Here is a 25,854-nt window from a genome sequence, read left to right on the forward strand (position 1 = left end):
ATGGCGTCTAAGCCATGCAGGAAACACTTTGATGTGTGGGTGAAAATGCAAGTGAGTCAAGTGGAGAGAAAAGGAAAAATGGAAAAATCCACATCCATTTCTGTCACGGTGTGGGAGCTTCAAACATAAAATCACAATGTGGCACTGAGTCAAACATTCTGTATGCATACACACATCGACCGTGATTCCCACTGTGAGAAATCTGATTACTTTTTCTGAAAACCTTAGTTGTAAAGCAGTGAAGCCACTCATTCTGTGTTATTAAAATTATGTATTGTTTTCCTTATTTATTTTATTTTGTGTGCCAATGCAAATACCTGTAATGATCCATTTTCATTATTATAAAACTGTTGGATGATTGTTTCTCCTTTCCAATCCAAACCCATGCAAATCTTAGCAACTTAACTTAGAACTTACTTGAGCTTTGTGTTAATTATCTAATAGTGCTCTGAAATAAAGCTGATATTGTCTTAGGTATATTTAGAGACATGGACTATCTCTTTAAAATATGATATTGTAAATAGTTTCAGAACCTTGAATTAGTTATGTGTCCTTGCAAAGCTACTCAGTCAGATGTGTAAAATGCAGTCCATCTTGCAGTTCTGTATGACTCTCTCAAATGGATGTCAGCAGACATCTTAGTGTTATTTACAACAGGTTAATATGAGGCAAAAAAATATTGACAAGAAGGAATTGTAAAGAACCACAGAGCAAACACAATACTAATTCCATCACTATTCTCCATGGTGCTTTTTGATTTAGAGGCCAATGATTTTTTGACAACTGTTCTTTTTTTATGCTACACAGTCACAGCTTTTACCATTGTGATTGAGTTGGGTTGCCGGCATGGCACCACTGAGTGAAAGATGAGATCATGTGAATCTAATTCCCTTAGGCAGAAAAGCACCACTGTTTTTCATTGGCATTTTATCAGGATCATTCCATTAGCTTTAATCTTCATTATTAGATTTGATGTGAAAACTTCACTGAAAATAATTTGGTCTTTGACATTTTCTCCTTCAATAAACCAGCTTGAATGGACCACAAATGAACCAAGGGGCAGTTTCTGGTTGCTGAATACAATAATGGTTAACTGTTTGAGAGGATTTACATGTGATGTATTTTTATTTAGTTTACTTTATTTTTAATATATATATATATATATATATATATATATATATATATATATATATATATATATATATATATACTGTATATGGCCCCTTTTCATTTAATGGTTTAACATATTAGGACAAAAAAAAATATCTGGTCCTGGCAGGTCTTAAAATTAGGTAAATACAACCTCAGTTGAACAACAACACATGATATATTACACAGTGTCATTGTTTATTTAACAAAAATAAAGCCAAAATGGAGAAGCCATCAGTGACAAACTAGGTACACTCTTACTGCTTCCATAGGAACTAAGAGGGAAAGCAGCAGTCAGGCACTGCTAATCAAATTCCTTTGATTAGTTGATCACAGGCAAACATGACCACCTCTATAAAAGCAGAAGTTTTGTCAGTTTGCTGGTCTGGAGCATTCAGGTGTGTGTTAACACAATGCCAAGGAGGAAAGACATCAGCAATGATCTTAGAGAAGCAATTGTTGCTATATTATTCTACAGTGAGGAAGATTATTCACAAGTGGAAAAATTCAGTGCATCTGCCAATCATCTCAGACTCTACAGACCTCAGTTAGCATGTTAAATGTTAAAGTGACAGTACAATTAGAAAAAGACTAGACAAGTATGGCTTGTTTGGAAGGGTTGCTAGGAGAAAGCCTCTTCTCTCTAAAAAGAACATGGCAGCACTGCTTAGGTTTGCAAAGTTGCATCTGAACAAACCACGAGACTTCTGGAACAATGTCCTTTGGACAGATGAAACCAAAATGGAGATGTTTGGCCATAATGCACAGCGCCACGTTTGGTGAAAACCAAACACAGCATATCAGCACAATCATACCATCTGTCAAGCACGTTGGTGGAGGGGTGATGATTTGGGCTTGTTTTGCAGCCACAGGACCTGGGCATCTAGCAGTCATTGAGTCGACTATAAACTCCTCTGTGTACCAAAGTATTCTAGAGTCAAATGTGAGGCCATCTGTCCGACAGCTAAAGCTTGGGCGCGAAAATGGGTCATGCAGCAGGACAATGATCCCAAGCACACCAGCAAATCTACAACAGAATGGCTGAAAAAGAAAAGAATCAAGGTGTTGCATTGACCCAGTCAGAGTCCAGACCTCAACTCGATTGAAATGCTGTGGCAGGACCTTAAGAGAGCTGTGCATAAACAAATGCCCACAAACCTCAATGAACTGATTAAGTTCAATGTTGTAAAGAAGAGTGGGCCAAAAGTCCTCCACAACGATGGGAGAGATTGATAAAGTCATATAGAAAACAATTACTTCAGGTTATTGCTGCTAAAAGTGTCTCTACAAGCAAATGAATAATATTAGTTTGTCACTTCTCCATTTTGGCTTTATTTTTGTTTAAAAAAATAATGACACGGTGACGGTGTAATATGTCATGTGATGTTGCATTTACCTAATGATTTTTTTTATTATGTCCTGATACGTAAAACCATATATATATATATATATATATATATATGTATATATATTCCTGCTTTTGGGACCACTATAATTTACACCTTTATTTTCCTCCATAGCTCATGCGAGATTTGTAGGTCAGCGCTTCCACAGGGACTAAGCCATCTGTAAAATTTTAACAGCAGATAATGACCAGCTGAGGCAGCTTTATCCAGAGCCAGTGGTGACCTTTACCCAAAGGATCATGTTGATGACTCGTTTCAAGGCTTTTAACTTACAGCACTAACCTCTAAAACCAGTCTGAAGGTTTTCAGGCTATATCACAACCTTTTGGTCCTGCACCATGTGACATCTCTTTACAAATATTAATCAGGTACTATAGGGTCAATGTGGAGAGTGGGGTAAAGCCAAAATGATCATAAATGATTATGTGTCCCGGTGACCAACATGTGGTGTTAGGCACAATAAACAAAGGCCTGGCAGATCAATAGTTTTAGGCTAGACGGCTTCGAGAACTGAATTTGACAATGAGTTTAATTGATAGGCATGTAAATGAATGAATGGAGAGATAGGGATGGGGCAAAAGCTTCTTGATGACCTAGACAAATCTATTTATAGTGGATTAGACACTTTACAAACTGGGCATTTAAAAGCACACTTCAACAATATGTGGATCAAGCCAAGCAGGGGGAAACAATCAATTTGGGCCACTGGCAGGCAAGAAATTAAAGATCAGCAGATGGGCATCCACTGTCAAGGTGATAAGAAAAATAAGAAATACATGTGGAAGCTCAGAATGGACATTGCGACCAGTAAATGGGATTCATTGAGAAACTGTGATCAATAGGTGGTAGTTTCTCGCATGACTGTTCCTCTGTGATAGAGGGGGACTTGGGTTATGGAAAATCCCTGCACTAATCTTGCCTGATATTAGCCCAGCACCGTTTGTCAGCCATGTGAGTTTAATGTAAAAGAACACTTTTTTTCTTTAGTGGCTTGATAAATTGCACATTTTTAGAAGTGCAATCAACATGATGGTGAGACAAATTGTTCAGCCATCCTTTAAGCGATTTTTTTTTTTTTTTTTTTTTTATCTGATGGAAGTAAGACTGAGGTTTTGCCACCTTTAGTTACAAAGTTGTTATGTTAAAAGTTCAACTTTTAGAAGAAGCTTCATGATATTGAGTTTTACAGTATTTCCCCCATTCCACTGCATTTTATTAGTGACCTATAAATTACATAATTATTATTCAATTTTATGTTCTCATTTTTAATTGTTCAAAATGTTTTTGAAAAAACTAAATGTATTTTCACTATCCTCATTGTATATTACACTAAATTGCATTCAATAAAAAGACTCTCAACACATATAATGATCTGTATATATTTTTTTAATGTTGTTTTTATTTATTTATTTTTAATAATTTTTTTACTGTGATATGGGCTCTTTAGGTTTTTTAAGGTCTTTTTATGGTTTCATCTTCCATTGTAGGTCCCTCCCAAGCAGTTTGTATTACTTAACTGGTTCATCTGGAATACCAAGCTTTGCATTGGAAGCAGGCATAATGGCAAGTCAACAAACTAATCACATTTAGAGAGAAAAGGTCATCAGCAAAGCTTAATAGGTTTTTGATTTCACTGGACCTGATCGCAGCGAAACTTTATTTTACAATTAGTCAGAGGGACGATCAATGCAGTTACAATTTATCCGTAGGGGTCAGACACTTTTCTTGTATTAAAATGGCATGGGATGTTGGAGAGCAGTAAAGGATTGAAGAGGTTAATTCATTCATTCATTCAGGTGAAAATATCATAGCCATAATAAAACAAGTTTAATTAAAACACCATTGACAAATATATGATGGGGGTTACCTTTTACCTTACCTTACTACCTAACTACTCATTTACTTCCTTTAAGTACAGAAAGGAGAGAGAGATGAATCAGAATGATTCGTGAGAATCAGAAGTCTCAGTAAAGATTTTAAAGATGGGTAGCTCAATATTGTATTCATAGTTTTATCCAGATGTCCAACATGTGCAATGAATGTGTCAAAATTACTCAAATGCTTCTGGGCTCTACATATTTTCCTACATTGTTCACTTCCTAAAAATGGGGTTTCAGTGCCCAACATTCTGCAGGCATTGTGGATTGTACAGTAGGAAAGTATTTATGAACCTGCAGTTATACCCAAACTATAAATGAAAAAGCTCTGATCTAAAATATGTGAGAGTTCTGTCAGTGCCTTTTATACCTTTCCAATACATCAATATGCCATTATAATTTCAGCACAATGGAGGGACCTTTAAAATTAGTACTGTATAATTGCAGTCTTTCAAGCTGCCATTATCCTAGGCTTTGAGTTATTGACCGGGAGACTTCCACTCAAATTTACTCTCTTTGTTAAGCCTGTGACTGGGTCGTTGTCCCCAGAGGAGGCAGGAATGGTCAGGGGATCTGACCACCACTGTAAGTGAATCGTTATAGGGTTTTGCCAAGGGCACATGGTTTGGAAGGGTAAATAATCGAGAAAGCACCCTGGGAGCCTATAATTAACCATTCTCTTTCTCTCTCTCTCTCTCTCTCTCTCTCTCTCTCTCTCTCTCAGACCCAGCAGGGGTGGACTTTGAGCAATATGAACTGTCCATTTTGGCTGATACTCTTAGAGGTTACATTCAGGAATTGCCCTGCCCACCCATCCCAGCTGTAGTGTACAGTGAGCTGGTCTACACTGCTCAGGGTAAGCTGAACACAAAACATGTAAACACCACAATATTTTTTAATATATATATATATATATATATATATATATATATTTAGAACATTTATATATACATTTCATGGAACACAATGGTAAACATTTTAATGAATTTTGGGGGGGGGGGCAATTACAATGGGTACTTTGGCTTTCAAGTTTTAAAATGAAGAAAGCACAGAAGTATCATAGGTGTGTAGTATGTATGACTTGTATTCTTAATTCTAAGCAGGGCCGGCCCAAAAAAAAGCAAATAGTGATATGATTATAAAAACACACTGCACTTTACTTGCCGTTTACAAGAAGCAAATACGGCCCACAGTGTTAGGGTTGCCAGAGGTTCTAAAAAAGCTATTCAGAATAGTACACTGTAGCAATGTATTTTGTTCAGGGAAGAAGGAGGCGGGAACCGGAGAACATTCAAACACTTTAACTATAAAATAAACACAAAACGATAGTAAAAGGGGCAGTCCCTCACGGACGACTGCCGTGCCGCACACACATAAACAAAACATAGCATAATGTCCAGGCCTGGTCCTCTCTCATCCTTCACTGTCGTCACTCCTCCTTTTATGCTTCCATAGCTCATCCATGAGATACGAGGCTGGATGTTCATTATCAATCGCCACCGGCCTCGCGCCGTTCTCTCACAGCTCTTGCCATCACCCTGTTCCCACATACACAAACATCAATGTCTGCCATGAAGAGTTGTTAACTTGTGATTTCTTTCATTTTTACGTTTTTACATTACTGTTATGGTCTTTCTTTTTCGTTGATGTCAACTTTGTTATAGTAAACATATTGTAATCTGTACTAAAATGATGTTAATTGGCATAAACAGACACAAAGAATGCTCCATTTAAAATCACTAAAAAGCTGTCACTCTTCTCAGTTCATCGCGATCTCACAAAGTTCCATTATAATCAATGAAGCTACACTGCACAATGAATCTCTTGTTTACATTGTGTCTACACTTGTTTGTTATATCGAGAGGATTTGCCAACGTGCAGAACTTGCTGGCTGAACGTTCAGTGGATTCTGACTTAAACACCTCTGATTGGCCATTCGTTCAAGAGATCAACAGACATGTCTGTGATTGGCTTCATTGTTCAACGCAGCAAAAACAAATAGAAACATTTGACGTTCTCCAGAGCTCAAACACAAATACGCACTGGAAAGTTTGTCAAATAAGTTTTGCCGATATTATATTTTTGCTTGCTTTATACTCCTGCTTTCATTTGACGGTGCTTAGCAACCACCTATGCCACTGGCCAGCCCTGATTCTAAGTCTTCAAAAATCATGCAATAGCTCATTGAGTCTCATTGAGAGAATTGAACTTGAGAAATGGAAAGTCCTTGAAAAGATACAACTCTAAAGAACGCTGAACGGCATCTCTCGTCAACTCTAAACTTGCCAATAAAATCTGGGATTTAAGTACATTTTCAGTGAATAATTAATGGTATCACTTTTATGATACTTTTAAAGTTTTTTTTCATTGTTGAAGCTTGAAAGCCTCAGTGTCCATTCTTTATAATTGCCATCCAGTACATTTCTTCAAATTTCAAAGTTTGAACTGCATGCTGGTGAGTAAATTATGTAAGAATTGAAATGTTTAACATGCACAACTAAATTGGGTGGGTGTGTTTGTCTTCTTTACTATATAAATGCTAAATGTTCAGTGGGCAGAAAGAGGCTTGAGAGAGGCCGAGAACAAAAGTAGTTTGATAGAAAGAGAGAGGCAGAGTCAAAAGTGTGTGTGTGTGTGTGTGTGTGTGTGTGTGTGTGTGTGTTAGTGGGGGCGCTACTATGCCGGAGGGTAGGTTCACACCATCTCTCTCTGACTTCGCTCTGCATTACTCCCACTGAAAATGAAACAAGCGTACACAGAGTCTGCCCCATCTTTTAGATATGCCTGGTTGCTCAAAAGTGTTGCTTGACTTTGTAAGGACAAACCAAATTATGTAAGCACCCTCGCTGAGTAATGCTGCATCATGTTTCTGATGCCTGAGAATTCTTACAGACAATTTATATCCTTAAATGTATTGATTGAATAATATTTAAGGATGTTCTGCAAAGTAAACATTTTATCTTTTCCACTAATAATATAGTGGAATTACTGAAGTGAAATATTGCATCATAATAACTACTACTAATTTTTAATATTAGTTTTATGATGCAGTGAACAAAAAGACAATGACTCACTATAATGTACTTGGGGCTATAATACGTTTTGTATTGGGTCAATGTGTCTTCAAATCTTATAATGCTAAGTCTCTCTAGGACGTGCCATATGGCATATTCAGCATTTTTGCAATAACCGTTCTAAAAAAATCAATGGGCTATTATGGCAAATAAGCTTTTCTGGAAAGTCCCTTTGTCATGGGGTGCTCTTAACAATGCCAAATCCTACCTCCCTCTTTCCTGGATAAAATCCATTTGATTGTGAAATCAGGCATGCTTTTGTTTGATATCCTTAATTTAATCAACAAACCAATTCAAGCTATTACATCCATTTTTTTTATCCAAAACTCCAGGAGTTTTATGATGCATGACTTAAGGGTAGAAAAATCGAATTCATTTCAAGCTTTAAATGTAACACGAAACAGCAAAGTATTGCTTCCGAAAGCATGACAATTTTACTTAGTATAGAAGAAAAGTGCAAAAAGTAATTTTTCTGCTAGATGTGACTCCATTTAGTGTTTTTTGAGTACCGTCGAGTGTCTAAGTCTCATTTTAAGAACATTACTCAGTGGTATCTCTCATGCCCTGAGCGCCGGTGCCAATCTGGCTGGCCAGTAGCCAGTGTTCCTTCTTCCAGGAATGTGATTGGCTGTCTGCAGGGCTCCCCTTCCCTCGGTTGTGTCGTGCTGAGTCCAGATGGACTCGGCCAAGTTCCCAACCAGGGCCTACAGCCCATGACGCTGGCCTTTATTGAACAGGGGTCAGTCTCTATTGGTAATCTCCAGGAGGCAGCACGGGCTGGGACCGTCCGGCTCCAGACTGGGGGCATGGGTGTCTGTGTCTGTGCATGTATTACTGAGTGCATGCATATAACTTGCTAATAGAAGCCCTCTTGTATCAATGGTCAGTGAGTCTCAGGCCAAGGTCAAAGTACTGACCTGTTTTCTGATCGGCAGATTGTCAGACATTCATCACTCGACCCCCTGCCACCTGCCACCCACTGCTCATAACCTTTGACCTCTCTGCACTTATCTTCTATAAGCACTATGGCAGAAGTGCCTTAACCAGCCAACACCTTAATGGCTTTGTTCATGCTCATAATTCATGCAGGAAAAATGCATTTGACAGGGTACTAAGTCTGTGTGAGAGCAGCTTTTAGGTAGTATGTGTTGTGACCGGTAAGATTTACTGAATGTATTGCAGGACTGGCCTATCTGCAAGCTGACACCCTTGACACAAAATTATGACTATTACTATTACTTCAAAAATGAAAGGGAAATGATAAAATAATGTGTACATCTTATGTTATCAAAGGATGAATAAAGCTGACTATACAATAATATGATTTATAGGAAAAGTATGTGTTCATTTTTACTAGTTGTGTTTTGTTATATGACACTTTTTTGTTGTCAATGAGCACAAAACCAAAAATATGAATTCATTTGTTTTATTTATTTAAACATATACATTTGTATTTATTTAAACATTAATATAATATCATATATCATATCATATCATATCATATCATATCATATATGTACTTATTTTTGGCTTAGAATTATAATTGACAATGTTTTTTTATTTTATTTATTTAAATATTATAACATAATATTATATTTATTATTAAATCTATTTAATACAAGTCATATATACAAGTCACATATTTGGTGGCTTAGAATCATAGGTAACACTTTACAGTAAGGTTTCATTAGTTATCATTAGTTAATTATTTTAGTTAACATGAATACTTCTACAGCATTTTATTAATCTAAGTTAATGTTAATTTCAGTGTTTACTAATACATTATTCAAATCAAACTTTGTATTTGTTTGGTAACAAATGCTGTATTGCTCATTGTATTGCACATATTGTTCATGTTATTCATAACTGAATAAGTGGCTTAGAATCAACATGTATTACATCTCTGTAAATTCAATTCCTTCATGTTTGGAGTATTTGAACATTGCATGTGGAAAAGCAGGTGGTAAAGAAAATCTTGTTTAAAAGAGATGTAGTGCACCTTTTCTATCAGTCATGGTGGCAGTTATTCGTCAAATGATTGTGTCAAGAGTTATAACCCGGCATGTATTGTGAATAACCGAGGTATCAGCAGTTCATTCTTAGTGAATTCCCCCTTATTTCTTTCCAGACTGGCTGATGTTGCATTGATATCCAGACTGTGTACCTGTTCCTTTGGCTGATGAAGACAAATATTCATTGTGTATAAGGGACTTGGGGATGAAATGCTCATATCTTTGCTGTGCCACCAGGGTCCACTTTAGCTTAAATAAGCCTGAATCACAGATGCTGGCCTCTTTGCTGTGGGAAACCCCATCTCAAAGGAGCTCATCAATATGTTGGAAACTGTCGAAATAACTGCATTGTCCTTGTGGGTGCTTATAGACAATGGACTCGAGGGCAATGTTAGGCTAGCACTTTAACTCCTGCTGAGCTGACTTTCCAGTCCCAGGTCATGGGTTTTGTGTTTTTATGTGCCCTAATGTCCTTTGGTGCTGTTTGAGTTCCACCTACATTATTAGAACCACGGGATGTTTAGCCTGTTTCTCTCTGCTGGTAGATTTTGGTATTGCATCATCTGGCTGCTCAAAGCATCTCATGCATTGACGGCCATTCAAAAATATCAGTGCATTTCAATCTGAAATATTTTATGTTATAGTAAATAATTTACCATAATTATTTTTTTGTACTTATGTTGTTCTCTGTCTTCTGCCTTTCCCATCACAGATCAGGATTTTCAGTAAGGGCTTGGGGGTTGTGAGTTATTTTGGTGCTATCAGATCATGACCATTTGAATGCCTCTATAACCGTGGTTCTTAACCAGGGGACTGGGGCCCGCAAGGGGGCCTCAGCAAACTTAAGTATTTAAATTATTAAATTATTATTAGTATATAATAAAATAATCTAATTCTAATCACATCAGCACATGGAATCCCTCCCTTTTATTGAAGAAATTAATTATTGAAAGGGAATCTTAAAATGGAATCAGAAAAAGAAACATTAATATATCAATACTCCCAGTTTCTGTTCATAAAAAGGTTTTTAAAGAAGCAGCTTTGTCATGATAATGGCAGAAGCCATTATTATAACATACTGTAAATACAAATTACAAAGATACTGATAAATTATCTACATTGACATCATAAAATATTTGAATGGCTTTTTTAATGGCTTTTGATGGAGTGGTGAAGGAATTTATGACAAGGTGTGACAGTGCCTTTTTGCAAGTAAACATAAAAAAGTTTGGCTCCTCAACCAAGAGCGAAAGGTCAAATGGTGGAATGGGCTGGGAGTTACAAGTATCATGGACTTTTCATTGATAAAAAGTTGTGTTTCAATACTTATGTTGAAGCAGTATGCAAGAAAGGCCAGCAGCGGTTACACTGTCTTCGAAGGCTCTGTACTTTTAATATCAGTAGGACTCTTATGACCATGTGCAATAAATCTTATATTGAATCTGTACTTTGCTTTTCTATATGCTGTTGGTATGGTAATGTAATTGTTAATCATCGAAACTTATCGAGTGTCCATGTCAACCAAGGTAGTACGATTATTGGCATAAAGCAGACCGGGTTATCAAATATCTTTTAACGGTTTGTCTTACAGAAAGCTAGAGCTATTCTTGCAGATTTTACTCATTCACTGTTCCATGTTCCAATGCTTCCTTTTGGTATATGTTTTAGTATGCCTAAACTTAAAAGCAATCAGTATAGGCATTCTTTTGTTCCAACTGTTGTAAGGCTTTTAAACTTGTACGATGTCAGAATGTTGTGTGTGCTGTTTGTTTTGTTTGTGTGTTTTGTATATGATATGGTTACAGATTTTTCCTGCACCAAAAATCGCCCTTTGGGCTTATAATATACTTTGAAGTACCGAAAATAACTTTCAGTATTCATCTTATCAATCTCTCAGAGACCCAAAGCATAGAGGAGTGTGGACAGCAGCTGAAAAGAATCCTCGACTCCCCCAGTGTGCCTCAGGCTAACCACCAGCTCCTGGTTCATCTGACCCGTCACCTAAGCAAGGTGGCCGAAAGTCGGGGAGCAGCTCAGGCAAGCCCCAGGCTTCTGGCTCTGGCCTACAGCGAGGCCATCTTCAAAAACAACCACTTCAGGTACTGTCCATAACTTGTAGTCAACTGAAATCTACAAGTCTTTAAGCTACACTATCGTTTGAACGTTTTGAGTCGGAAATATGTTTTAAATGTTTTTGAACAAAGTCTGTAATTCCAAGACAGTATTTATTTGATCAAAATACAGTAAACAGTAATATTTTGAAATATTATTACAATTTAAAATTGTTTTCTATTTTAATTTATTTAAAAATTATATATTCTTATGATGGCAAAGCTGAATTTTCAGCTGCCGTTACTCCAATCTTCCAAATCACGATCCTTCAGAAATCATTCTAATATCCTGAATTGGTGCTCAAGAAACATTTATTATTACGATTAATGTTAAAAACCGTTGTGCGGCTTCTTTTTTTCGACATGCATTTAATTCGGGATTCCATGATGAATAGAATGCTCAAAATAACAGCATTTAAATGAAATCTTTTTTTGTAAAATGTATTTTTGTCAGTTTTTGTAATGGATTTAGTTGAATAAAAAAATATTTTGAATGGTAGTATATATCCAGATTAATGGGATTTATTTGTATGAGTGTAAGGTAACTTATTTATAACAAATTATGTAACAAGATAAATTACTGACTTGGCTCTGAGATAAGTCATTACTTTTCTGGACCAGCTGCATTACAAGAGAAAAAAATTTGTTGCCGGAAAAGAATGTATTATCATGTTCGATTTTGTGGTTGCTCTTGTGGAAAAAAGCAGTCCTATAAAAATGATCAAAGGCGTACATGCTCACATTTACACATGCATGTCCATACATGTTCTTTGTTTCAGCAGAAAGCCCAGCTGAACATATGTCAAAGCCTATCTTTATTCCCCTAGTTTAATTAAAGTGGAGCAGAAAGAGATGAGGGAGCTGTTATTTCTGATCTGTCCCTCAGCCCACTGTAAGACAGCCCTTAATGGCTGCAGCTCCAGTACAATCTCCTGAGAGGAACAGCACATTACATACAACAGATGGGAATGCTTATTAAAATGTGTTGCACTATGTTACAATACCTTGTACTTGCCATTTGAAGAGTACTAGGAGTGAATGTTGATAACTCATTAGGGGTTCAAGGCAAGAAACCCTATTGTTATTGTTAATTTTCCCATGATGCAGCATTCTCCATCTAATACTGATCGGGCAGACCGAACCGTAAGTCGTAGAGACTTGAAACTTTGAGGGCTGGTAGTACTCACACCGCCTACAACGTCACCAAAGGCGAGCCCCGAACGGCCTGACGGGGGCGCTACACCGGTCAAAAGTACAAAATGGCTCATAACTCCTAAACCGTTAGGCGTAGCCTCGGATTTGCTCGTCACCCTGGGAAAATTTTCGGGTATTCAGGTTTTTTCAAAAAAACTAGTTTTGCGAACTAGTCCTAGGTTTTGGCCCTACCGGAACCAAACCAGTGCAGTGAAGATTCTCTGGAGAGTGTCTATCAATAATCATCAAATAAATTCGAAATTTCAATTCACGGTCACTAAGGGGACCCAAAATGTTCGATGTGACCGGGGCCACTTTTACTTAAACCGCTATAACTTGTGAATGGAAACTCGGGACACATGTTCATGAGCTCAATCTGAGGTCACATGAAAAAAATAATGACGATTGGCCACTTGGTGGCGCTATAACAGGTAGGGCTGGGTGATATGGCCTAAAAAAAAATCCCAGATTTTTTTCACAAAAAATCCGATTTCCGATTTAAATCAATCAATCTGCAGATGACAAAGAAATTGTTCAAAACAAGTTTTAACTTTTTTTTTATTATTATTATTATCCCTTGTGGGATTTGATCTGGATTTTCCCCTTGGGGTTAAAGTGCAATCAGAAACAACAAGCCAAAAAGACAAGATGGCAGGCCCTGCCTTTGTAAACAGTTAAAATATAACATAACATAACATAAAATGGGTGGATTGGGATTGGGGGGGATGTAAAAAAAAACTTGCGTCACAATAAGTGTATTGTGATTGTCAAAACATCTGATAACTAAACAGAACAAGTGTTATTTAAATAAACTCCTGATGTACTTACAAACTTTCCAATGCCTCGTTTTATGAGTACAGAACCTATTTGTACTACTGTATAAGTTCCCTTTTTTCAATACTGATATTAAAGATGTGGCAAACTGGTTCTGCTAAACAACATTTCTTCTCTTAATTTATCAACTTTATTTATGAAAAAATTATTAAAATAATTTCCAATTTCATATGGTTTAAAAATAGTTAAAAATGAGTCACCTGTATCAATAAAAGAAGGAATTTGACTTGATTTCCTATCCATTATTCCATTGAGTGTACACCAATTTTTTTTACAATCATATTTACGTTCACTTATTTTAATTTTGTAAAACATTCTTTTCTTTTTCCTATTCATTTTAGTTACTTGATTTCTTAATTTGCAACAGACGTCCCAATCTTCCTTGTTCCCAGTTCTGTTTGCTATACCCTTTGCCACATCTCTCTCAAACATAATGTTTTTCAACTCATTAACAATCCATGGTGCCCTAACATTCTTCACTGTACATTTTTCCATAGGTGCATGTATGTCCACCAAAGGGTAAAATAATCTTTCAAATGCTGACAATGCATTATCAGGATGAACTTCATTATAAACATCAATCCAACATACAATATTTATGTCTGTACAAAATGATTCTTGACTGAATCTCTTATATGATCTTTTTATAAATTACTTTTGGTTTCCTAAGTTTTCTTAGTGTTTGCATGCTTGCTAAATAAAACATAATATGTGCTTAAAGACCTTAAAGCGCTTGAACCCGATAAATGCTGCTTGCAGCTTTAATTATTTATGTAACCTGACTGTTATTATGTACCAAACGTCTGTATCAGACTAAAATACATGATGATATTTTTGACAATGGAACATATTTTTGCATATTTCCTTATGCCACGGGTTAAATGAAGCATTATTGTGATCCCTGTCATTCTTGACTGTGGAAAAGAGGTTTCAGAGGCACCCCATAGAGACCCCTAAAATTTACTGTGGTGGAACCATGGTCAAGCGAATGTAAATGATGGATGTACTGTACTAATGCTGCTAAATTAATTATACAAATAATCAGATTATGATTAAGTTTGATGCAATTGTACAGTTTGTTCAAAATATAAATTACAGTTTGTTTTTCACACATTCCAAAAGTTGATTTGATAATTGTGATTGCATCACTAATTAAGAATAATCAATAATTCTTCCAAAAAGAATGTCAATAGTAATACTGTAATTATTATAACAACAATAATAACTATACCAGTAGTGATTATTGTCATAATCATGGATCCTTAGGTAAAATTATATTGTATTTAATTATGGTAGAACTTTTATTTTGCAAGGACACATTCATTTGATCAAAAGTGACAGTAAAGACTTTTACAATGTTACAAAAGATTTCTATTTCAAATCAATGATGAACTATATTTTTATTGATGAATCCCGAGGAAAAGGATTTCCACAAAACTATTTAGCAGCACAACTGTTTTTAAGTGTTTACATTTTTCTTGAGTACCAAATCAGCATATTAGAATGATTTCTGAAGGATCATGTGACTGAAGACTGGAGTGATGATGCTGAAAATTCAGCTTCGCCATCACAGGAATAAATTACATTTTAAATTTATAAAAATAGAAAACTTATTTTAAATTGTAATAATACTTCATAATGTTGTAACTACTATGTTGCTTTTAATGTATTTATGTTCAAATAAATTCAGCCTTGGTGAGCATGAAAACTTTTTTCTAAACTTTTGAATGGAAGTGCATACAGTGGTACCGAATAAGTACCACATTCATAAACTGTAGCATTTTCTTGTATGGAAATTGTGGTATCAGTATGGTACATGTCCAAATAATATGGTAATCCCATGATACTTTTTGGCCAGTATAACTAAATAGCTGGTGACTTCACACCCTCTATAAAGTGCCCTCCTGAATGAAGGACTTTAGTGCACATAATAAAGAGTAGTGTGCAAGTGAGTAACTCAGTCAGCACATTGTAGTCCATTAAGTCGCCTTGCTCTTATTCGATTGTGAGCTGCTTTCTTGTCCCTCTGCCAAGAGACTCCAGTGGGACTTTCCTTGCTGTTAGCGGCCTGTCAATTGTCTTATGGCTCTGGGGCAGTTCAGGCAAAGGGAGAGGGGGGATGTGGAAGTGGAGGAGGGAGAGAGAATGCATTATGCCTCAAACAATCATTTTTGGTTAGTCATCAGCTTCACTCACTACCTGATGTCATTGAGGCATCACAAGACCTGGATTGCATCTGAATACATAAGCAAATGAAAATTCTCCTCTAAAAATCCAATCGAGTTCCGACCGTAAATAAACAGTCACCAGTTCGCCAAGTAGATTAGCTGCTGCAACTCATGACATGACCTACAGTGTGTGTATGAGCGATTATGCTTGACTTTGTTCTGGATGTAAGTTTCACTTATTTTTGAGCTTCCATGTTTCATGACTAATAGTTGTATATCAGAGCATTTGTTTAGGTCTAACGACACTTTTAACCCTAGCATGACAATAGGGCTTTTCACACTGCGCTTAACCCCGGGTTATCGTCGTCCTAAACACCGCTTTTTACCCTGGGTAGAGGAACGTTTCACACTTAGAAGCAGGTTTAGCACCAATTTTTACCCAGAGTTATGAAAGCCTGCTCTGCGCTTTTGCATTGTTAACCCCGCATTGCTGTGCCAAACTTGTACAGTGTAAAATGATGCGGTGTTAGAATGTTAAACCTAGACGTTTAGCAACAGACAACCAATTCCGGGCTCATATTTGCGTGCTTTGTACAGTCACGGAAACACTGCACATTGTATATAAACAGTAAATTCAGCATTTGAGAGGCAAAATGTCAAATGCTGAAAGGAAACGTGACAATTTGAGTGAAGAAGAGACCATTTCATTCTTAACTTTGTAGACTGAAGTATCCATTCAGTAAACTCGAAAGTACAGTCGGCAATATTAGGATGCTGCAATGTTAGAGTTTTTATGTAAACAGGTCGCATGCTGCGTTCATCCAATCAATGACACTGACCCCGCAAATATGCAAATAAGAAAGTTAACCCAGGGTTTAGGAATGTACAGTTGAAATGAATGTGACATGACATGAAATGTCAGTTTATGCATACCCAGAGATTAATTGTTAACCCCCGGGTATATTATGAGCAGTGTGAAACATGAAGCAAGTTAACCCAGGAATCAGTTTACCCGGGGTTTAGAATGACCCAGGGTTAACTATTTCAAGTGTGAAAAGCCCTAATATATACTTGCTCTTAAAATATATCTCTCTCTCTCTCTCCAGTGCGGATGTAAACCCAGAACACCATGTGAAGATTCTTGAGGCACTTATCATGGTTGGAGGCCTAGTGGAGATACAAGCTGCTCCAGGTAGGCCATCAGAGGTTCTCATTTTCTTTATCTTCTGTAGGTCTGCCTTCTCGGATTACCTTTTATTTGTATACCTTGAATTTTAATAACTCACCATTGGAATTGATTGAAAGCTTATTGGATCACCACATGCTTCCTTTTTATGAGAATCCAGCGAGGTTTTATATTTATATATTGATAGATTGGTTTGTTAACTTTCAAGAATTATTCAAATTTAGATTTTGTAAGAACAGAGTCATGCTTTTATGTCTTTGAGGATGGACATATCTGGAAGTAGATGTGAAGTAGTGTCGTCTGTGAATGTAGGCCAATAAATTGTGTGAGGTTGAGAAAAGTGATTAGTTGATGTGGGCTCAGTAAATGTTCATGATACTTGCATCCATAGATTGCTGCTTCTTTACTCCAGGCCTATCTAAACTTTGTTGTTATGGATCTACTGGCTCAACATGCCCTTTATGTTCCTTATGTACTGTGAGGGTGGTTTCACTACAGTGAAACTGTAGGCTGCAGGATCGCCAAATGACTAAAGAAACGTTATCAGGATGATGGTGTAAAACTGTTCCTTTCTTGCATATTACCAACCACTGCGACTAAAATAGGCGCAGTTAGAATAGCAAAATATGTGGGAGAGCATTGCTATAGTGTGACTATATTTTACTGCAAAGTTAATACTAAATCAAAAGCAAACAATTTGTAATTGAAAGGGTTTAATGACATTATCTAGTTATGGTTACACTTGAAATAGTTACAAAATAGATGTATGAGATGATCAAATCATATACCATTAATTGTATCCAGCATATATGTAAAATGTTACGAGAGAGAGAGAGAGAGAGAGAGAGAGAGAGAGAGAGAGATGGAAGGCTGAGCTCAGGTAGATGGGAAGAGCAAAGCCCCCAAGAAGAAGAGACAAAGAAAAGAGAGAAAAGTCCAGAGAAAAGAAGAGGCAGAGCAACAGTGTAACTGTTCTTCTTATATCCCTTCCTTGAACATGTGACTGAAACCCAAATGTGAGACATTCAAACTAAACAATCAGCAGATTATATCTTCCCCTGCCATACTAAAGGAGTGACGATAAACAGACCCCTGATGTACAAATCTTGGCCTACGGGCCATGATCATTTATCAGCACTTCTTGTGCCTTTGGGAATTCCATATGGCCCTTTTGGTAAGGAAAAGGGGGCTGGAACAGGACAGCAAGTGTCTTTGTTCATTTTCAACCTACAATCCAAACATTGAGTTTCAGTCATTTAACTTCCTGCAATAGGATTTAATGAATATAGGCCTATTGGAAGTCTGGAGATAGTCTGGAGTAGACTGTCCTGGGAGGTTAACATCAGCCTTTTATAATAAAGGAATACAATAAATATGAATTAAACCAGTTGGATGTTTTTTGGTTTCCATTTTGATGCAATTAAGAATTGAAGTTGGTCAGAAGCTAAATTCATTTTAAGAGGTAACTTCTCTGAGGTAAATCTCTGACACAGAGGCTCAGTTTGGGATGAGGTAACAGACTATAACTTAGAGCTAATAAATGCACCACCCATGGACACATACACATATTTATCGGTCTGGTGTGACCTTCTCTTGCTGTTGTGGAGTCATAACTTTAGCCTTAAGGCAAGTCGAGGGTAATGATATGGGTGGCAAGCTAAAGTTGAGTTTTACTTAGAACTAATAGTCATGGTCAGACTTTTACCCCTAAACTATATTCAGTGATTTAATTTGATTGTTTGTTATATACAATTTCATTCAAAGTTTGGGGTCGGTAATGATTTTGAAAGACATGTCTTAACTTCACAAAGGCTGTATTTATTTACATATTTTATTTATTTACAATTATAGTAAATATAGTAACATAATGAAATATTATGGTTACACTTTATTTCGATAGTCCACTTTAGACATTCTACTAACTATAAGTAACTTTTCAACTACATGTCAACTAACTCTTATTAGAGTATCAGTAGGCTGTAGTAGACTGTCAGTAGACTGTTAGGTTATGGTTTGGTGTTAGGGTTCATGATAGGAGAATAAGTTGACTTGTAGTTGCCAAGTTACTTATAGTCAGTTGAATGTCTGTTGGGGGAGCATCAAAATAAAGTTTTAGCAGATATTAAGCAGACATTCTACTAATCCTCTAATGACAGTTGACATTTAGCTGCAAAGTTACTTATAGTTAGTAGAATGTCTAAAGTGGACTATCGAAATAAAGTGTTACCAATATTATTACTAGGGATGTGCCTGAAGCCGAATACTATTTTGGAAAGGAAATTACGCATTTTATGGAGCCCCTAAAGGGACATGGCGATAAAAAAAAATAATAATAAAAAAATGAGATAGTCGGAAATAAATATTTATCAATGCTTTTGCTTTCTCTCGCAATTATATAGTTATTACATTGTTATTTTGGTCATTATATTGTATATAATTTGCAGGCATCAGGGAACTGCTATCAATATGCAGGTTATTGAAATCGCTTTTTACTTTCACTTTCCAATTCGTGATCACGCGTACTCCTTTTATAGGGGGCGGCGGTACTGACTACACACTTTACAAGATATTTGTCAGGTTCTGTTGTACACCAAATCCTCCACCATTGGCATCTCTCCTTACTATCTTCACGTAATAAGTGAAATCATGATGTACTGTAATGTAACCGACTACCACAGCAAGCCTAGCCATGTCCCTTTATGGGCTCTGTAGAATGCGTTATTCATTTTACGCGCCTTTCCGAATTCGGATTTAGGCTTTGAACACATAATTATTACAATTTTAAATAACCGTTTTCTATTATAATATATTAAAAAATATATTAAAAAAGTATATATATACATATTTAGTCCTATGATGGTAAAGCTGAATTATCAGCAGCTGTTACTTTAGTGGTGCTCAAAAAACATTTCTTATTATTATCACTATTGAGAACAGTTGTGCTGCTTAATATTTTTGCGGAAACCATGATATTTTTTTTATTCTGATGAATGGAGAGTTTAAAAGAACAGCATTTATTTGAAATTGATTATTATAAATTTCTTTACTGACACTTTTGATCAATATAATGGGTCTTTGAATAAAAGTGGCCTATTACTTTCTTTTCTTACACCTTTTGAATGGTAGTATAATAACTTTCTGGTTCAACATTTTTATTTCACTTGCATATTTTACATGCACAGTACTAGCCCTCAAGCATCCTTTTAGATTTTTGTGGATAAAAAAACGGCAGAGACTGCAAGCTTAGACTCTCCTTCCTAATGGTTTCATCCTCTCTTTCACTAAAGGCTACATTAACAGGGGTCAGAAGGCACAGATGGCACAGAAGTGAATCTCTTCACAGCTCAAAGTGAGATTTTATACAAAATGCAAAAGAGCAACCAGAGCAAAAAAAAAAAAAAAAAATTGGTTAGAACACATCTATTCACATCATAACCCATCAACTTATGTATGACTTGCTTTTTGGATGCAGGCAGTAATGTACTTGGAGTGCTTTAGCAAACAACTGACCCCTCCTGTGCCTCCAGCTCTCCAGTTTGGCCTTAATGTGTTCCAGCTTGGTAAAGTTTGTTGGCAAAACATTGCGTTTAAAGAGCAATCTTTTGGGGGCCACGTCAGGCTCACTCTCTCTTGGATGACTGCACTTGTCAAATGCTGATGGATTCACTGTGGCTGTTAGCATGGGCTCTGGAGTGAAAGTGAGAGAGGAAAAGAAACGGAAAGTAGGCAAATACAAGAAAGCTGAGAGAAGAGTGTGACAAATACAGTTTAGGAAAGGTCACAACCACACTTATGCAGTTTTTCTGTCATTGTCGGGGACTTCAGTTCTTTTTCTTTATGGAGAAACAACAGAAGAAATGCACATTTTAGAGTATTTTGAGCGTGTGAGTCTTGCTCCGTTCTAAAACCTAGCACTTTATAATGCACACTACTGTTCATGCTCACCAAAGCTGCATTTATTTGACAGAACATACAGTAAAAACAGGAATATTGTGAAATGTTATTGCAGTTTAAAAGATGGCTGACAAGCCAAAATATTTAGGGATGAAATAAACTAGGGATGAGGTTATTCACTTTAAAAGTTTGTAGTGTTTTATTTGTAATTTATTTAGGCAAAGTTGTACATAATTTTAATTTAGGCCATTTATTGGTTATAGACCATGCAATAATAATTATCAGCCAGAAATGTAATATTGTTGCATCCCTAAAATAAATGTGCATTTCTATTAATACTGAACAATGTATTAATGACATTTATATCAGTGTGATTAAAAATTGAGGTAACACTTTAAGGTTAGTTAACGAATGCATTAACTAAGATTAACTAACATGAGTAATATATTTCTCACAATATTTAATAATCTTTGTTAACATTAGTTAATAAAACTGCATGTCAACAAATACAACTTTTTATTTTAAATATGTATTAGTAAATGTTGAAATTAACATGAACTAAGATTAATAAATGCTTTGGAAGTATTTTTCATTGTTAGTTCATGTTAACTGATGAATTAACTAATGTTAGCAAATATAACCTTATTGTAAAGGGTTCCCATTGAGGATTATTATAACTTAGAGTTGTGTATTCTGTGTATGTTTGTGATGGGGAATCACACTGTTAGCTGATCAATATGCCAAAGTTAAACACTTGTAGTGAAGCAGCACACTGGGTTTTGTAAACAGATCGACAGAGTTGCTGTTCGGCATGCTGTTTTTTTTTTTCCTTCTTTTGTTTTTCACTCAACCACCTTCTTACCAGTACTTTCATTTTTTCTCATTTAGTAATGTGCTGAGTTGGCACATTTAAATAAATAAATCAAATATATTTGTTTTGGCCGAGGGAGTGCTCATTGATGTTGTGTTGAAAAGTCCGATCTATATCTGTCACTCTTTCTCTCTATATATATGTTTCTCTGTCCCTCCTATAGCTTTCGTTTCCCATCACTCAAAGCTGTTCTCGGTCATGCCCTCAAGCACTGACTTTAACCTCCATATATACACAAGCGCACATGCGCACGTTCTCTCCTGAGGTCATGTTGCAGCCTCATGGAATTCCCCACTGGCTGACCCGTTGTCCCAGATGACCCGGTGAAAATGACCAGTGCTTTCTTCCGCAGCCTCTCAGCTGCACACAATCACATGCTTCAATGTACCATGTAATAATCTTTGAGCTGCTCACTCTGTGGCCTTTGTTCCACAGCCCTTTTTTTCCTTGCTCTGTCTTCATCCATCTAGGGTCATTTGCAAGCACAAGCTCAAATTTGGCATTCTGCTTGGTCATACATGCCTCAAGCCTGGTCATTATGGCCAGTCGTAGAGCTGAAGCCTTAAGAGTGGGCAGTTAACGTAAGAATAGATGAGGTCAGGTATGAATAATTGAACTATTCATGATATTTTATATATAATGGATTACTTTTTTTACTGTATATTTCATGTGGTGTTAGCGTCAAGCAGTCCTCATACGCCGTGGACTAATTCAACATGAGCTTTGATGCTTAAGGAGCAGATGCCCTCTCTTTCCCCCTTTCTCTCTCTCATTCCCAGGCTTTCTCTCCCTCTCTCTCTCTCTCTCTCTCTCTCTCTCTCTCTCTCTCTCTCTCTGATTACACCATTTCTTCATTAAAGAGATAGCAATCTCATTAAGGTTGCCTCAGTTGCACTCTAAAACACATTAATCTTCCTTAAAGGATCCCCTGCCTTCTCTTAGCACAGGGCAAATCAAGCACTGATTAATATGACGTGGTCGATCTTAAGCTGTTTAGCTAGTTTTCCTACTGTTGATAAGGTGATCCGGAGAAAAATTTGCCACAGCTGATGTGTGACGTTGTACTAGATTCTTTGCGCATTTGCATTGTAAAAACAGGAAAGGTTCATAATGTTAATTGTGGACATGGAGCATACACACTTTTTATTTATTTGTTTTCTTTTCAAATATCTAATAATGAACTTTAACTGGATAAGAATGTCATGGTCATAAATTATAAATAATGTATAAAATATAATTTGGAATGTATTTATTTATCTATTAATGTATAAATATATAAATATATACATATTATAATATTTTTGGTCCCACTTTATATAGCTTTAAGTACTATGTACTTACATAAAAAAATAAGTACATTGTACTTATTGTGTTCATGTTGTATTGTAAAACACTTTTGCTGCTATTGAGGTGTGATACGGGTAAGGTTAGGGACAGGTGTGGTGGTATGGGTAGGTTTAAGGGTGGGTTAAGGTATAAGGGAAGGGTCAACAATGTAATTACATGAATTACATGAACCGCAGGTATTTTCAAAATATACGTTTATAAGTAAAAAAAAGTTACATTTAAGACCTAAATCAGGAAATTCTACTGGGACTGTTGAGTATTAATTATGTGATGGCGCATAATTAATATACATAAAGCAAGCCTTACAATTTTTCTAAGTTAAAAAATTGCTTTATTTATTAATCGGTTTTCCCTGAATATCCCCAAACGAAAATTGTATCAGATAGCTAACATCTGAGGATAAATTGGTCCCTAAAGTTTAGCAAAGTAAACCCCCATAGACACACGCACAATCACACATTGTGAATCATTTCCTCTGGCGATATGCCACCTAATCTTACTCAAATATTTGATGCGAAATGGCCATTGTGGAAAGAGCAGGCATGACGCCAGGAGACTCATTACTGTCTGCCCAATATTTTACACACATTAGGAATGATGGAATAACTTCTACGCATAGATAAAAATCCTGACACTGTCATGTTCTACACTAACTAACCATCCAACACTGACAAAAGAGACTCTGATTTGTGGAGTTAACATTTTTAAAGTGCTATACTGCAAAAATTCGAGAAATATATATGTCTAGTGCATCTGCATGAATGCTTCATTTGAACGGGTAAAATGCACAATACTGCTAGTTCAAAATAGCCTAAATTTTCCTTTAAATGTTTATTTTACAATCATTTTATTGGATGAGAACACTTTTTGGCACTGCAATACCCAGGATGCAGTTATTCACCATCACTTTATGAGAACCCTAGAACGTGCTTCCTGGTACAACACTGCCAAGGGCACAGATACTTTACTGTTTATGTTTGTCTTGTTATCGGTAGCTGTGCATTAGCAGTTCTTATTTCCCCCTAGGTCAGTTTCATGTGTTTTTCTCTACCACAAGGCTGTTTTTTTTTTAAATGAGCAGATGATATTAATAACAATAACTTTGCTTTCATGCAAAACTAATCCTTTTTACGGTGGTCCTTTCTGTTGTTCTGAGGCAGTAATTCTCCTTATGTATCTTGTGTATCTTACTTACACACACATGAACTTTTCTCTTCCAGCTTAGCTGCTCTCATATGATATGTGGTTTTGAATGAGAGGTTTTCCATAAAAAAGTGACTCAAAAACCATCAATGCATTATGCGTTTCAGGTATACACATTGTTAGGAATGGATATAACCAGTGAGGCTGCTGTTTAAAGGTCTTAGCTAAGATTTCTAAAAGCTTTGGTCTGATTGTGTAAATGATGACTGACCCCAGGTCAGTATATGTGTTAGGGCAAGCTCAGGGTTTGTCTCTTTTAGAAATGCAAAGCTCATTACCATGCAGACTGCTTAGCATGGACTGTACGTACTTAATTTGTGTATGTTTACGTAGAAATTTTGTGTGCGCACTTAATGAACTAAGAATTGCAACGCTTCCGCAGTCGTCAGCTTACTACTTACTTCATTGCCTCTCATCCAATTATGTGTTTGCGCAGCCATGACATCATATGCTGTGCTCATGGGTTTATTTGATCAGATTTACATATAGACAAAAGAAACAATTTCCTAACATTCTGATTGCAAACAACTGCGCACACAGACTTCTAAAAGGTCCAGTGGACAGTAGTGCATGAAAAGAGTAAGCGTGTGTTTGTGCATTTGTGAATGTGAGTAAGTGCATGTCACAGAAGAATTTATACCACCATAAAAAGCATATAAATCCTAACACACAGCTATTCGACCTTGACTCTTTCTCTCCCCTCCTCTCCCCCCTCCTCGGTTTTATTTTCTCTGTGTCTTGCTCTGTCTCTTCAGGGGCAGAGTTGGAGAGACAATCCGGACCAATTAATATAACAAATTACTCGCACGCATGCATAAATGTCATATGCAGATACACTGGCACTTTGCCAACAAAGGGAATTGGCTGAAAAGAAATAGCCTAGTTTCAACTTGGCAAAGAGAAATCCCTGTGCCTGAGGAAATTAAGTATGTGCCAGGAAAGAGCAAAGTATCAATGAATGTGATTTTGGGGATGCAAAGGACAATAGTGATTGTCGTCCCCAATCGGATGTCTTTTGTGTTGAGACTTTGATTTTATAAATAGTTTTTATGTACACGTGTCGTGTACTATAATTTGTATAATGTAGTCTGAGAAAGTCACTATATCTTATAGTGCTATATCTTACCATTTTTGATCATGTACATGGGTTTAATGTCTTGCAAGCTAGCTTAAACATGTGACATTTTGTTGTGAAATTATTTTTTACTAACTTTTTTAACTTGTCAGCTAGGTAAATTGATCTGAATGACCAACACACATTAGGTTTTGTCAAGTCTGGTAGTATCAGTAAGAATTGGTCGATAATTACACAACAATCAGTAATGGTTTGCCATTAAATGCCATCATTTTCCATAATTCCTCCATTTCTGTATAGTTTTATTAACTATGTATAATTTATTATTATAATTTATTGGCAAATAAAAGCGGCAAAAAAAGAAAAGAAAATCTAAGCTAATACCATGGTACTTTATTGTAATTGTATCCATGCGTGTGCTTATTAGATTTAATAAATAAAATAAAAAATACT

General features: G+C 36.3%; 1 protein-coding gene across 2 annotated transcripts in view; it reads left to right on the forward strand.

Annotated features, from left to right (window-relative positions):
* Positions 1 to 25,854, forward strand: part of pik3r3b (phosphoinositide-3-kinase, regulatory subunit 3b (gamma)) — a 175,753-nt gene that overhangs the window by 85,277 nt on the left and 64,622 nt on the right. For both annotated transcript variants that reach the window (XM_084425505.1, XM_084425506.1), the window contains exons 5-7: positions 5,157 to 5,288; positions 11,416 to 11,617; positions 16,932 to 17,017. In XM_084425505.1, the coding sequence (XP_084281631.1) occupies positions 5,157 to 5,288; positions 11,416 to 11,617; positions 16,932 to 17,017 (420 nt within the window). The remainder of the gene's footprint in view (positions 1 to 5,156; positions 5,289 to 11,415; positions 11,618 to 16,931; positions 17,018 to 25,854) is intronic.

The sequence above is a fragment of the Rutilus rutilus genome, assembly GCF_951802725.1.
Source record: "Rutilus rutilus genome assembly, chromosome: 12".
NCBI classification, from domain to species: Eukaryota; Metazoa; Chordata; class Actinopteri; order Cypriniformes; family Leuciscidae; genus Rutilus; species Rutilus rutilus.